This window comes from Atractosteus spatula, chromosome 12 (genome assembly GCF_055471065.1).
Source record: "Atractosteus spatula isolate fAtrSpa1 chromosome 12, fAtrSpa1.hap1, whole genome shotgun sequence".
NCBI classification, from domain to species: domain Eukaryota; kingdom Metazoa; phylum Chordata; class Actinopteri; order Semionotiformes; family Lepisosteidae; genus Atractosteus; species Atractosteus spatula.
In genome coordinates, this window is record NC_142717.1 from 1,043,105 (window position 1) to 1,058,765 (window position 15,661).

General features: G+C 42.3%; 1 protein-coding gene across 2 annotated transcripts; it reads left to right on the top strand.

Moving 5' to 3' along the window:
• The first annotated feature begins 1,424 nt into the window (after positions 1 to 1,424).
• On the top strand, positions 1,425 to 13,677 carry tcaim (T cell activation inhibitor, mitochondrial). 2 transcript variants are annotated; one of them, XM_088929539.1, is made up of 11 exons: positions 1,425 to 1,508; positions 1,919 to 1,997; positions 4,173 to 4,308; positions 4,965 to 5,118; positions 5,502 to 5,757; positions 6,230 to 6,352; positions 8,170 to 8,267; positions 8,617 to 8,708; positions 9,340 to 9,572; positions 10,225 to 10,356; positions 10,838 to 13,677. In XM_088929539.1, exons 1-11 carry the CDS (start codon positions 1,493 to 1,495, stop codon positions 11,061 to 11,063), a joined length of 1,545 nt encoding a protein of 514 aa, XP_088785665.1. In that variant the 5' UTR covers positions 1,425 to 1,492; the 3' UTR covers positions 11,064 to 13,677. The 2 variants fall into 2 exon arrangements, with proteins under 2 accessions (XP_088785665.1, XP_088785666.1); XM_088929540.1 differs by having other exon boundaries at positions 1,432 to 1,508; positions 1,922 to 1,997.
• The last annotated feature ends 1,984 nt before the right edge of the window (positions 13,678 to 15,661 follow it).

Genomic DNA, 15,661 nt, shown 5'->3' on the forward strand with positions numbered 1-15,661 from the left:
CTTGTGCATCTTCACAGCACCTTGTTTCCAGCATTTCAAGAGATTCCCTTCCCTCTCCTGCTTGTCAGTTTTACAGTTGGGTCCTTTTCCAAATGAGTCGATGTGATGTCTGTGAATTGGATACCTGAGATGAGGTACCTTCTCCAGCTTACTGTATAGTTTTTTATGTTACAAAAGTATCTGGAGAAGGATATCGTTTTTGTTTTGCATTGTGGTCATTTAGGAAGTAACCAAGTATATTAAGTTAAAACAAACACTTCCACTGAATATAGCAAATATAACGATGAATAGCTGAACCAAAGTTTGCTTTTATTGAGCAGATTTTCCTTGTGAATCATTGAATCTGCTGGAAGTTATTGAATAAAAGGCATCTTTTACATAATTCATGGCATTTTGTGGCCAGGTTGTACTTATTATTGATAGTGTTCTGTATTTGTTACCATAATTATGTATACTGATGAGCCTTCCAAGATTTATACCTGTACAATTCCACTGGTAGATGGGGGCAGCTGTATTCTTTAACTTAGACGTTCTTAAGGTTTCTAAAGGAACAGAGCAATTTCTTGGAAAATAGATTTTGCACAAGACCTTTGACTTAAACAGTCCCGTTTTGATGGCGCTTGCATTTGGCCAGACAGAAGAGTTGGTTTATGCCAATGAGTATTAATTTCACATATTAAACTACATTCTGCATAAAACTGCGATATCTTGTTGCACCACTACTGCATTGACTTGTGTAGGGAATAGGAAAGAAAATGCTTCAATTTATGTAATTCTAGTTATAGGGTTTCTTTCTGTAAATAAATTGCGTTTTGCTGAGTCTTAAATATTTAAGATAAGTTAACAATGGGAGTTGCATGTGATTTATATTTTTTGTACAGGTACATCTGAAAATAAAAAGGTTTGTGAGCAATCAGCTTTTCAGTGTTGGCATTGCTTTGTATGTGTCCTTAGTGAACCAAACCGAATAGACTTAAAAACTACATTTAAATACATTTGGCAGTTCCAGTTCTCGACAGTTACCAGCTACTGTGGAGTGATTCTGCTTCCATTATAAAGAAGTTGAATAAGCACAGCAGGAGCCTCGTATCGGTGATTTAATATGGTGGTGGGACTCTGTAATGTGAAATTGTAACGCCTCGTGAATTTCACAAAGAACCCAATTTGGGTTAGTGTTTTTCAATTTTATGTCAACATTACATCTTATAAGAAATAACCGATGGTTATCTGCTTCTTGTTGAGAGAGAAAAAAATCACACAAGTACTGACGGACCTTGCTTTGAGACGCAAGTCGTCTCTGTGTGACTCCGGTTCACCCGAAGGCGGCGCTGGTTGCAGCCGGTCCTGCGTCACGTCTGAGTGAAGGGCTGGATGGGTGAGCGACTGCTTCTGTCTGGCGACGCTCGTTGTTTTTAAATGGAGATGCGGGGGTGACAGCCTGGTCCTCTTGCTGCTCTGGGGTTATATATAGTTTCGCAGCTTCAGATGATGAATGTGCACCCGGAGAGGTACCGTTACGAAAACCGAAAACGCGTGAAACGCTGCTAGACTTGTTTCTGCCGACTTAAGCGCTCCTCGGTGTCGGTGTGTTTGTGTTCAGCGGGTGATGTGTTACAGGCGTGCTGGTCTTGTCGTTGCACTGTGTGTGTCGTTTTGTGAATGTGTCGTATATTGCCAGGTGGGGTTTAACGATTGCGATTAGAATTACAGCTGCTCCTCCTTATAATGCGTCTAAAATATCTCGAGAATCTCCCATTGTGTTTTCTTCCTTTGCGTCGTCGCGTTTTCTGGATGTGTCGTAGCGCTTTATGAAAGATGTCTTCTGTGAAAACAACTCGTTTTACCAAATTACCAATTGCATCCTCTTCATACGATAAGTTAACTCCGTAAAAAAGCCCATTTCTTTTTGCCGGTTAAGAAGAATCTCTGCACCTGTGGATTTCAAGAACTGTTTCCAGTGAGATGTCTGTAACCTGCTTTCTGCGGTTTCTGACGAGGTATGTAAGACTACTGTAACACTATGCATAACCGCTGTACATGTTAGCCTCTTGTATGGGATATTTAGTGCATTCTGATTTATTTGCATGGCGTGAAGTTAACAGATGCTTTTGGATTGCTCCTTAGATTAATAATTAATTGTGTCTGTATATGCAGAAGTGCAGGAATGGACCTAAACAGGCAGCCAAACGATGGAGCCACTTGACATTTTACCAAACTGCACTAAAAAAGTAGAACATACTATTGATTTTTCCAGTGAAATGTAACAGGCATGGCTGGTACTTCACATCAATCCTCTCTTCAGAAATATACCTTCTTTTTTGTGAATTTGCTTTTTCTTCAGTCTTCTTTCAAGCGCACACAAGCCAAGCTGTTAAGAGTGGTGAAATGGCTGCCTCCGATTGTAAAATGTTTTATACTCTTAAAATACCAGCCTAGAGGTTTAGCTTTAACCTGTTAAATGTCGGTCCTAAAATACGTACCTGGTTCCAGGTGGTAAACCTTGTTATAGCTCCTCGTGGTGGTGACAAGCCAGATTTCTGTCCTGGGGTTTGACTGTTTGCAGTCATTTTACTGATTTAACATACAGTAGGTTGAATTGTGCCCAGCCTGAGCTGGCAGCTGGCACAGTTCCTTCTCCTGTGACTCTGCAGTTCATAGTACAGTGCGTTTGTGAGGGGAACAGGCAGCTGCAGGCTTTTCAATGTGCTCCAGATCAGGTGTTGAAGAAGGCAGTAATCCTGTGGGCTGGTACAGCCCATGGAGCTGTGGCATAGCAGTGGGAGGAGCGCGTGCTGTCTTGTAGCTATAAGACCAAGTCAAGTGATTCTCTACAGACTTAAAAATTAGGCCGTCCTTCAGTCTCTCCTTCATGTGACAGCTGCAGATCTTCTGAAGGCACTCCCACACCTCTTCTGGCTGTCTCCCAAGGTATAATAAACGCTTTAGGGAGAAATTCTTCACTGGTTGTCAAAAGTGTTTTGGGAAAAATATTCCCCCTGGACCCTGAGCTAGTTCTCTTCAGTGGTTCAGGGGCAACACTCAGACTAACAAAGGAAGAACAGTCAGCGCTGGTGTTCAGAATAGTTCTGGCCAAAAAAAAATATTCTTATAGAGTGGAGATGTGTGATTGGACCCTGGTTCAGTGAGATGATCTCTGCTATTACAGTAGAGAGGATTTGTTTCTATAGATCAGGCACTGTGGAGTGATACAGGGTTCCTTTCCTGAATGTTGTGAAAAAGACTTGAGTTTGGGACAGGTCCCTGACCATTTCACACATCTAAACAGTCTGTGACCATTTCTGTCTTAGATTTAATCTCTCTTCTTATCTCAGCAAGAAAACTTTTTTAAAAAAAGCCATAACCAAGATTTAGCTGTTTGTTCTTTGTGTGTGTTTTTAGGTATTTTGTGTTTTTACGTTGTTTTTCAGTTCGTGTTGTCTTGTTCAAATTTTCTGAATTTCTGATATAAAACACAGATACTCTAAGACAGACTAAAATGTTCTCACTGGGCCGTGGTTGCAATATTTATCCCGCAGGCACCGTTTTTGTAGAGCTGTTAATGTGAGCCCCCTTTTCTGTTGGGATGGATGTGAACAGACTCTTCCACTTCAGACAGTGCAGCAGAGCAAGTGCACGAGCCTGTGCAGGTGCATAGACACAGGGCAGTTCTAAAATATTGCAGTCATTGACCTGCACAGTCATATGGTATCTGTGTTCTGGCACCATCATTTTACATTTTAAGGCAAAATGTTTTAAATTGAAAATGGTTTTAGTGACAGAATTCTGAATTAATTAAACTGCATGAAATGGTTTCTGTGGGTGTCTACGAAAACAGAAAGGAATGACAAAGTGCATCAGAGCCCTCTGGTCTGTTTGACACCAATCTGAAGTATTCATATTTGCATTTTATCCATGCATTTATTTGTCATTCTTGCAAATATCATGTGGTAAGCGGATGGATAGATATGACAGGTGCACATTATGTACTGTTCTGTTTGTTGTGCCTTATTATTAGTGTTTACAGAGCACTTAACTCTTTTTGCACTGGTCTTGACCGCTGGATGAAGAGGAGCGTGTGTTTAAGAAGAAAGGAGTAGACGTGTTTGCAGGGTCTCAGGCGCTCTTCCTGTCCTGTTCTGGAGTCTTGTGACAGGCGTTTCCCTTTTCCACAGAGCTGACTGCAGCAGGCGTGGGGCTGCACAGCTCCTGCAGAAAAGACTCCTGTCGGGGGCAGAAGCCGTCAACGCGCTCCGGCCCTTCTACTTCGCGGTGCACCCAGATTTCTTTGGCCAGTATCCAAGGGAGAGGGTGAGCAGCTCCTTCAGACGAAGCAGGGCTGTACTGTTGTCCTTGTCGCCTGATGTCCGTGTGGAAAGTTGCCAGATCCCTGTTCAAAAGCCGCTGAGAGTCACGCAAGACCCATCAGCTGTTATCTTCAGTCTTACATTTTATGCCATATTTTCCTTCCATTTTCTTGAAACTTTAGTTTGTTAAAGAAAGAAATGTTTTGTGTCGTGTTGTTGTGGCTTCAGGTATCAAAACAATTTGATACACCAAACAAATTTGCAGGAAAAACTATAATTATGGTACAGTATATGCCATCATCTTTTAGTTCTTTAATATCTTAAGACGGCACACAAATTTCAGAATTTTGTGTTTCCTGGAAGCCAATTTAAATGCAGTCCACTTCAGAGAAGAGACTTAATTACAGGAGGGGGCCTACACTTGCTTCTCAAGACGTAATGCATTGTGGGTGGTAGTGATGTCTTGCTTCAAGATGCAACAGCTGCCTGCTTGCATCGTGAGCAGAAACAGAGTGTGCTTTCTGTGAAAAGAGTTACATTTTCAGCATTTTTCATTTTCTTGATTTTTTTATTGCAATGTTCAATTGCCTTTTAAGGTAGTACAGTGCATTATATGTTATAACTGTGTGGTGTTGGAAATTTGAGTGTTTTGTCTCGCAGGAGGTGAATGAAAACTCACTCAAGCGGCTAAATGGATATTTAGAAAATCTTCAGAAGCCAGGTGTCCAGTCCCTCAAACCAACACGACTAACATTTTATGTTCGAGACACAACAGCAGAAAAAGATGCTGCTCAACATGAAATCCTTCCTTCAGGTACTCTGTAGTACCATATACCATACATCTGTATCATATATTATATTATCTGTCTGAATGCTCAAGTTCTGACAAATTATGATGTACACAACAGGTGTCACTTGTGTCACTATGTAAATTGAAAGGTTTATACTGCAGTGAGGTTGTCGGGGCTGGTTTGTCATTTTACTGCATGCATCATGCTGGCTTGTTAAGTCAGATGCGCAGACCTCTGATAACCTGCAAAGCAGTAAATGTAAGAAACTTATTATTAGGACAAAGTTTCTAAAGCTGTTAGCTTTCAAAGTCAGGATTTTACCTTTTTCTGTATATTTTTGTACATTTAATAAAATTAGATGAACGCCATGCCACTTCATTTGGTCTCGAACGCTTTTCTTTCACAGGGTTTCGAGCAGTTAGCTTCACCTTGCAGTCGAGGGATATGCGGAGCGCAGTGTTGGACGTCCTGAGGTCTTGCAGCTTGTCCACGGAGCACATGCAGGACGTGAAAGCCAGTGTTTGCCCAGACACCCAGATGCATGGAGGCAGAATTCCATTCTATAGACCCATCAAGTGGGACAAGACTTTCTATTCATTTACAGGATCCCAGGATCCAGAGCAGCAGCTGGACAGAGCCAGGAAAGCAGCACCTACGTTGAGGTACCGTGCTCTTCAGACCTCTGGGATAGGGATACCGTAAGATATATTTGACTGAATGAACCATTATTCAGTTAATATCAACCCTCCAAAACAGATTATGACACAATAAAGTGGGACTTTGTTAGCCGTTTAATTTACTATTTGATTTAGATCATGTCCAGCCACCTAAGCTTTGTCAGTGTTCTTCCAATGGTAGAAACGATGCAATGCCAAAACACTTGACGTCGGTTTTTCAAACCTGCAAGAAAGCCAAGTTCACAAAATGCTTTCAAAGCATGGGTGGGGCACTACCCTTGCACCCCTGACCAGGGGATTGCTCTAGCAAAACATCCTTCATGGCCATCGTTCTGAGAATTCCTTGATTAATTTTTCTTTTGAGTCAAAGTTTGTTTAGTTGATTTCTGCTCGCATGTTTTGGGTGGAATTGAACTATTGAAGTTCGTTACTTTATTGTGCTTTGCATCTTCAACAGCTCATGGTTGAGCAGCAATGAAGCAACAGCAACAAAGAAGCTGAAAGACAGCCTTCCTCGAAGAGCTGAGCTGAAGAGGCTGAAAAAAGAGCTCTGCCAGACACTGGGACTCGCAGACATACGGTACTTTCCTCATTCCAAGATCTTAAAAAGAAAAGCTTGTTTTAAAATGCCTTTCAAGCCATTGTAATTTGGAGCTATCAAAGAAATTATACTAAATAGAAATATTCTGTGTTTAGCAACAGTAATTACGCCTCTTTAGTGTTAAGCTATTTGATAAATGACCCTCCTTCCTTCAGGTGAAATATCTTGACTCTCACTAGAAAATGATTATGTGGGAGTTTTCTGACTTAAATTATAAAAACAACCATAAAACCCTTAGGAGTTTGCTTATTCATTCCTTCATCCACAAATCTTACTACATTAGCAAAAGAATAAAATTATTTGACAATTCCTGGGTCAGAGAGTTATCTGGAAAAAACAGAAAAAGCAACAATGTTGCAAACTGTTCTATTCTAGCTCAATGTTTTTAAAAAGATCACTATCATGGCTTCTGAAACTGTTGCTTTATGTGTCCCACATGTTGCTGGGTGTGTAGAAGTGACTAATTTTTCTTTTTCTATATCTAATAGCACATCTTAACATTTAAAAGTTTAACCTCTACCACACAAGCATCAGTGCAGAGGCTATAGTTCAGTCTTCTGGAAGAACTGTTTCTTCAGTTCCACAAAATACTGAAGTCATAACTCGCAGCACTTTGAGTCATTAGACTTCCAAGTATTGTAAGCTTAGGTAGGGATTTCTTTTCTTTCCTTTTCTTTTCTTTCTTAGACTATGCCGTCTAGTAATCTCATCTAGGCCAGCGTACAGGGTCAAATCAATGATTACATTTGTGTCCTTCACCAGCCAAGATGGCAGCCTGACCTGCGTCTTTGAAAGCCCTTACAAAATCTTCTGCACCAGTTTGCTGATTTGAGTTGATGCTTTGGAGATTTCACCAGTAGCCATAACTATTTAGATTTTGCACCTGGAAAGTTGCTACAAGGATTTGAACACATGCAAGGGGTCGTAAACTGGTCTGAGAAAGTGTCCCAGTACTCCAGCTGCACCTGCCCAAACAGTGTTAGGCCAGTTAACTCCTAATTACCTGTAAGTGTACAGTTAACATCTGGCACAGTGTTCTTCCTGTGTGTACGAAGACGACCGGCCTACTGCCTGTTTGTCTCACAGCTCAGACTGCCTCTGTCTTGGCAAGCACTGCACCAGTGGACACGAAACTGGCCAGGTTCCATGAGCCTCGCGCTGCTTACACATGACACAGTGATAGTGCCCTGACTGTGTGGAGTGAGTGCAGTGACGTTTACCCACATTCTCTCTGTATTCTCAACACCTGTGTCCCTGTATGATTGTACAGAGCCTGGTTTGATTATTTATAAACTTGGCATCAACGAGTACACCGGCAAAATTGGAGATAGAAAATCTGAATATGTTTATATTTACAGTTAAAATGATAAGTATTGGTATTTCAATTCTTCGGATGGTAGCCATAATACCCGTGTTGTGACTTTAAACGTTACTTTCTCTTGTGGATTGAGTTTTTTTTCTGTTGAGTATGTGTAATGTGAACTGCTTGGTATGGTGATAAGTATTGTAGTTCAGTGTTAATACTCAGTATCTTAAGACATGGACAGTATCTGCTGCTGTTCCGCAGCCCAGTCGCAGCTGGAGAATCATTATAAAGACTGGATGCCAGTAAAAAATAGAAACGTTCCACACCAGCCGAGTGAACTGGAGAAGGTTTGACTGAAGGAGAAATGGGGGGAAAAAACAGTGCAGACAAAATGCATAGCAAAATATCTCAGGCAGAAATCCTTCAAGCGAGTTAGTGAGCGAGCGGTTCAAGAGAGGGAATGATTAGACCTGAGTCCTGCTCTCTCCAGGTGGCAGCGCAGCTGGGGTGTTGCTCACAGGTGCAGCCTGTTGCAGAGCCTGAGTCGCCTGTCCCAGCAGAGCCCAGACGTCCTCCGCCACGCCCGTGGTACGGCCGCCCCTCCAGCTCCTCCCAAACACGCCGGCCGTGCCTCTGCATCCTCGGGTTTGAACCCCTATCGTGATGGACCCTGTCTTTTTAAATGGGACGTCAGTCAAAACCGTGCAGCTAGGTTCTGTTCCCCTTTGGAACAGGGGGCAGTTGTCTTAAGAGCGTGGCTGGGTGTATTCAGTTGTAGGTTTGTGTTACAGATCAAAGGGGGCAAAACGAGAATTATATTCTGTCCTTCAGTGCTTTTAACTCTCACATTCTTGCTTGTGACAGAAATTTGATAATGGTTACAAAGCAGTTCGGGTCCTTGAGCGACTGGTTTAATCTCTCACGTTACTTTCCTTAGGGCAAATATTAATATTTACTGACCGGTCAGGAATGAGTGCTGCTGGCCATGTGATGCTAGGAACAATGGATGTCCATCACCAGTGGGCCAAAGTAAGACACTTATTTTCCTTTACAATCACTCGATAATAAAAGGATTGGTTTTCTTCAAATGGGAATTCAATTCCACAGAAAAAATAAAGGCTAGGATTTTCCAATTCAATTTTCAAATGAATGTAACCTTTTGTACTAATTTAGTGTTTTGTAAGCAATGGTTCCATGTGTGAACTCAAAGCCATGAGTAGGAGAAGCAAAGGTCCAATGCTGTAAAATGTATTTCTTTCACATTGTTTTTCAGAGTTAAAGAGTAAATCTGTTCCAGTCCAATTTTCAGCTAGTCAGTCTGATCCAGGCTTGTTTTTCCTCTTCCTGGGAGGTGGGGGGAAGACCAGCCTGGAAGCGCCTTTGGGCTTGGGCTTGTTCAGACAGGTCTAGGTGGATTCATCCGATCTGACATCTTTCCAAAGGAGATGCGATTGCCTCCTGGAGTCCGAACCTTTCCTGCATGGTGTTATTAGGGGAAGTGATGCAGACGTTTCCTGAAAAACAGGGTGGTGGATGGGCTCTTGAGCGACTGGCAGAGAGGACCTTTGGCGATGAAAGCGGTGCCACAGAGATGAGCGAGCTCGTTTGCAAGGCTGCCGCAGGGCGCCTCGGTTTTGAGGAGTTGCTTGTCTTCCAACAGCTGTTCGAGCGGCTGCCCGGGTACAGCGGCCTGCTGCTGAGGGTGCAGAGCCTGAGTGAGCGCGTGGGCCAGCTGCTCGGGGGGATGCAGGTGATCTACGTGGAGAGGCTGCAGCCTGTGCTGACCCTGGAGGAGCACCACAGCACCCTGAGCGCCCTGCAGAAGAGCCTGCACTCCAGCAGGACCCTCTTCCACCCCCACAGCCTGCAGGGGCTCCGGGCCATGCTGGAGAAGTACGCTTGCCTCTGGCTGGGTCTGTCTGTCCGCCTGCCTTCCCCTGAGTCCTCACTGAGTTTGTGGAGTGACAGCCTCCGAGTTATCTTTCATGTTAAGAGCTTTATCTCGTGTGTGTAAGAAACAGTTGCCTTGACGTTTAAAGAAGAATTAGACTTGAGGGAAAGTTGGAGTAGTGAGCGCAGACCCATGACCTTCGGCGGTTAAGGGAGTAGCCTGTGGTAATGTGACGTTCTGCAGGGTTTTATTTTCTTGGCCTGGATTGGATTGACATGACTGTAAGGAGGACAATTAAATGCAACACGGGTTCATTTTGCGGTGGAGTAACATGAAATAGAGTAGTTCCTCGATTGCACTGAAGAGGCTTTCGAAGATTGAAAAAGGCCAACTCTGAGGGAGAGTAGATACATTGGTTTGAATTTGAGGACTAGCAGTTGAGGGACAAAAGAGTGCTCCATGATCTGTAGAACAGGTGTAAACCAAGCAAGAGGAGAAATTTCCCTACATGTTCGGACTATATGTGCTTTAAAGTTAAAAGTTTAAACGATTTGAAAAGTGGTAAGATATTCAGAGGGGGAGAATGTCCTGTGCTCTGAAGCGAAGTCTCCAATGTGGGTTGAGCCCTGATACCTGAGCTCTCTCCCCTGGCAGCGACCGGTCCAGCCCTGCTCTGCACCAGCTGGGCCACTTCGTCCTGCCCACCGCCTGCGAGCCCTTGGCGCTGCACTGGTTCATCCGCACGAACGCACAAGAGGCGCGGCGCCGAATGAGGAGACAGGAAGAGTGAGTGTGGGATTGTTCACATGACTCGTCCTGGCATGTGGTGGGGGAAGATGCTTTAGTACAGCTCCTGGAGCAGTGCATGGATAAGGCACAGGGCTAATGGCCTGGAAGTGGGCCAGCTGGGGCACTGGGTATTAACTCTCGATGCTGAAGCGTACTTCACTCACTTCAGTCCTGAGGAAGAAGTGCTCAGTGTCAGAGAGTGCTAGTGCTGAGACGTGAGCTCTGTGAAGCTGGCCCCCCTTCCAAACCAGCACAAACGCTGAAACCCACCGCTGTCATTCATGCCGGTTTGTGCCGCTGAAAGAAGCTTCCCAGCTGCCCTCTTTTTCCAGGGTGTGGCGTCACTCAGCCCCCCTCCAACCGCATGGGAGAACCGAGCCGGTCCGATTCCGAGCCGCGAGCTCTGCATTTGCGTCAGGCCTTAACGGTTCGGACGAGTTCGGCCCTCGGTGTGAAGACCGGCTCTCCTGTCCCGCAGGCTGGAGGCCGAGGAGAGGGGCCTGGTGCTGGCCTGCCTGGAGAGGCTGTCTCTGGGGCGACTGTACAAGGAGCCCAGCGTGTCCAGCACCCAGATGATCCCCTGCTGCCGGAGGCTGATGGAGGACCCCCCCCGCTGTGCGCCGGGGCTCCGCCTGTGCGTCTCGCACTTCTACTCCGTGCTCCAGGACGGGGACCTGTGCATCCCGTGGGACTGGCGGCGCTGAGCCGTGAGGAACCTGCCACCGCCGGCTCCGGAGCACTTTACCACGAGCTGCTGAGAGGACGGTTCTGTTACTGTGTGGGGGAAAAGGAAAAAAACCAACAGTGATCACACCAATGCAAAGAGGAAAATGGTAGAAATATGCAGAGAAATATTTTTTGTGGGACTATGACAGTAAAGAAGCAACGTTGTGGCTTGGAAGCCTTACCGACGTTTGCATTTTTATATAATTGATATGCATAGTTTGGTTTAAAACACTACAGCGTGGAAGGAAGAAAGAATAGAGTCACTCTTTCATCCTTTCTAGAGGCATGGTTTCCAACGGGGTTGGACTGTGTATTGATAGAATGATGACGTTACTAAAGCAAGCAGCTTTTCCACTCCTGCCTGTGGGCGTCAAATTGTGATAGATGCTACGCAGCATTTTAAACACCATTTGATTTTCTGGACACTTAAAATAGTGCATCCCAAAGAACAAAGTAAAACCCATATAGAGTATACTGTGCTCATACCAGTGTTTTCAGAAAATGCCCTTTGAAAGCATTGTGAAACAACCCTTTTTGGGTTTCATGATTTTGCAATATCATTGTTATAATAAATTGAGTGGCCTGACTCATTTTATTGTGGCAGTTAAAGCTCTGTGCACACTAAAGATACAGGGGTGCAGTGAGGGAGAATACATTTTAATTTTTTTTTATTTACAAAGAAGCAACTATTCCTGGCATTCCTGCAACCTCTTAAAGTAAACAATGATCACATGTTAATATATGTAATGAGGTGTTTTTAGACACAATTTCTTCTTACCTTCTGTAAGTAGTTTAATATATGTTGCTTTGGAGATGCCTCATCAATCAGTCTACCTGATTCTATAAAAAAAAATATATTTGACTGTGTACAGTTTTCCTCAATCACAGAATATTTCAAGCAATCTGTTATCCGAAAGTTGCTCTGTGGAGAAAAGACACCAAGCCATTTCAGATGACAGAAGGTCAGTTCATAACCAGACATTATTTTCTGATTGATTGTCTCTGAGAGAAGGTATAAACTGGAGTGAGTTTGAAAACCCCTGCAAACACAGAAAGCACCTCGGGGTGCAAGTGCTGAGGCAGCTGTGTGAACACTCGTTTCAGTTTGATGCGAGCTCCTCTAGGGGGAGCTCTTTCTCTTTTCAACCCAGGCAGCCAAGCACCTTAATATTAAGCAGGTGCACCGGGACAGAAAAACTATTAATTTTTGTGATACAAGCTGAGCTCTTGTGTCAACCCTATATTTGAAATTCTTGTTATAGCAACAGCCAGAGCTTTCTAAATTTTGAAGCATTGTTATTCCCGTGTAGGCCTGATTAACATTTATTTTCCCCAACTCAAACTGCTTATTTATTCCAAACATGGTCGTATTCTTCCAGTGACAATACGGTTAAAACATAGAGAAATGCGATTACTGCGTTAGGCAAAGTGGTTACTGAGCACAATTGTTTTGGCAAAATTCAAACTGCAGTTGTCTTGGGCTTGCGACTGCTTGAAATTAAATTCACAAAAAACAGATCATCCAGATTTGCACTTCTCACTCTGTAGAGACAATTTCTATGACAATAACAGGTTCCTGCTTAGTGAACCACACCTCATACCACAAACTGCTCTTTATCACAAACAGTTGGGTCAGCGAACTCCAGACTTGGTAGGATTCTGGTTGCCCTTTTATCCACTCGCACTGCTAAAGTAGGTACTAACGTGCTTTGAAGATTTCAAAACTGCTTACAATTTTCTGCTTATCAAGATTTTTGTATTTAAATTAGTATGGACTTGAGTAATCTGACAACATCCATGTATTAACCTTTATTTCAAGGTACCTTTCGTTAGATTCATTGTACCGCACAGTGAAGAACTGGTGAAATGCACCAGGACACTCTCACTGCCGTCTGAACGATGAAGATCCATGATTAGAAATACGAGGAAGGTGTTGAGGGCACATTCATTTATGTAGGGTTCCTTGCTGGAATAATTGTCTTTTCCCATGAAATTTGTCTGTACAGTTCACAGTCATTAAGTAGAGGTGTGCATACACCCGATATGTATTTTCCTCATTAGCTTTCTTCTTGTTGGCAAGTGACACACTCCGTGCCTAATGAATTAGATGGCTCCATTGTTAATACAAACATTGTTTCAACGTTTCGGCTGTGGAGCCTTCTTTGGGTGTGAGCATTTAAAAAGATTATTTAAATAAATGTTTAAAAAATGGTGGTTCAGGTCAGTATCTGCATAAAAATGAAAAGGACAAGTTTTAACACCAGCTGTTTAGTTCCTTTGCTCATACAAATAATTGATAAACTATCCGTTGGAAAACACACTTAATTTGTAGGAGTGGAAGCTATCCTTATTTTTAATATCCTGGATTTTAATGCTTTTTATGTTTTTATCTGGTTGTATTATATTATATATAATTAATATAATATAATTATATTAACTGATTTACTGTATAGCAACTATGCAACAGAGGAAACAAAGACCAAAGTCAATATTTTTAAATGTCACTCAAAATATAAATCTGAAAATGTTATTGTACCTTGATCTACAAAGGAATAGAACAATAACACAAAAATAAAAATAAGTTGTACAAAATGTCTTGTTAATCATCCTTTACGTTTCCTACATACATGATAGCTTATTTCATTGATTTGAATTTCATTCATATAATTGAATCGATTTATTTATTCAAAAATCATTGTATTTTCAAGCAAGAAACACCACAAATATTAGAATGCTTACATTCACGAAAGGTTGCATTTATTTATTAAGAAAAAAAATCCAACCTCAGAAAATACTGGAGAGGTGCAAATTAAATTATTATTTGTATTTTTTAATATTTAATGTGAGTGTTAAAGAATATTTGTAGTTTAACACTGTACTATTGTCAAAAGGTCATCAAAACATTCAGGATTGATAGTGATAGTATTTAAATTCATCTTTCAAGAACAGGTCGATACTGCAGATTCAGAATCATGGCTACTTACAATAAGGAGGGTCTCCAGTCATCATTATAGCATCTCTAAAGAATGAGGCTTGACTGTAACAATAGTGTTGAAAACCCACTTGTCCTGTTTGACTGGAATCCTGGCTGTGATTTTGAAGAGGAAGGTCTCAGTGAAGCTGGTCTTTAAAAACAGATTTTAAGCATTAATAGGGACCTTGGTGAGAACCACACAAAGGAAGAACATACAAACGCTCCAGGTCAGAACTGAGCTCAGGAACAGAGAGCTGTGAGGCAGCAGAACTAAATTCAGTGCCTCTGTGCCGCTTTGGTGAGTATATTATTGTACTGAAAAGCTAATAATATGTGGAGAAAAGTCACTTTGCAGATGTAATTTATCTGTAATCTGAAGAAGGTTACAATTACCATAGATCGGTCTGAATGTCATATCTATATAATGAGCTCAGTAAAATAAATAAGGCATGCGCTCTAATAAAATGCAGCAATGTAATATCATGGAAAGCCAGAGTTTTGACCTGTCTTCACTTGAATATAGCTCAAGATAGGGTTATAACTAGGTTTGTCTCATCAAAACCTGCTTGATTCTCTCTGACTTTCCAGATCTGTCTTCGTCTCTAGTGTTGTTCTTTATGGCTTAGATACAAGAGGCTTTTTGTTCTTTCAGGGAGTGCCCAGTTTCTAAAACACCAAGTGGAATAAAACAAACAAAACATTTCAAATTGTAGAGTGTTTGACACCTTTAAGCAGATTCATGTCTCAAGAGAATAACAGCTATGTGTTTTCCCTTGGGGTCCAGAAAAAGTGGTGTAAATCTTAGAGACCCTTCATTCTGCAGGATATTCCTAAATAATAAAGGACAGGCCTGTGCTGTACAGATTGCAGAGAGCCTCAGTCCACGCTTCAGGCTTTTGTTGTAAATCAAAATATACTTAAACTAAAGCATTTGGTGTAAGCTCAGATTTATATGTGACAAAACACTTATGTTATGACCACATTTAGCTCTGAGGATTGTTTGTAATTCGTTTCAAAAAAGGTAGCAGACAGTATGCCAGGTATTGTTTACTCCTCAATCATCTGAGCTGGCAGTTCAGGACATTCCCCTGAGCGATGTTTCGTTTTTACAGCAGAAATTCTATTAATTTTATAATGACACATTTATCCGCGATGCTCTCCTATGAGTCTTGCCGCTAAGTCGCCTTCTCTTCATCAGCACTGACACACCTCCCAGAATATGGGCAAACGATTATTGGAACATAAGGCCACAAGAGAGGTTGCAAAGTAGAGGCGGTTATTCAACCCAATTAGTTGATTGGGTCACTAGGAATTGATCTGAGGATCTCATCCAGCTGTTTCCTAAAACCAGTGTATTGGCTTCAATGGGATAGATGGTATGTTTAAGCCCCCTAAACAGATCCTCTGAAGTTTTATTTTAGACCTCCACAAGCCTTGTGTAAAAGGACTGCATTTCCAAAAAATAAAACTCTACTTCGGCAAGCCCAAGACACACTTCAGACGTGTTTCTACAGAATGGTATTTGAGCATTAGTTTGGTGTATATGGCAGTGCTACACCAAAGGTCAGTGTGCCACCATTCCTGTTCAGAAACAAAATTATT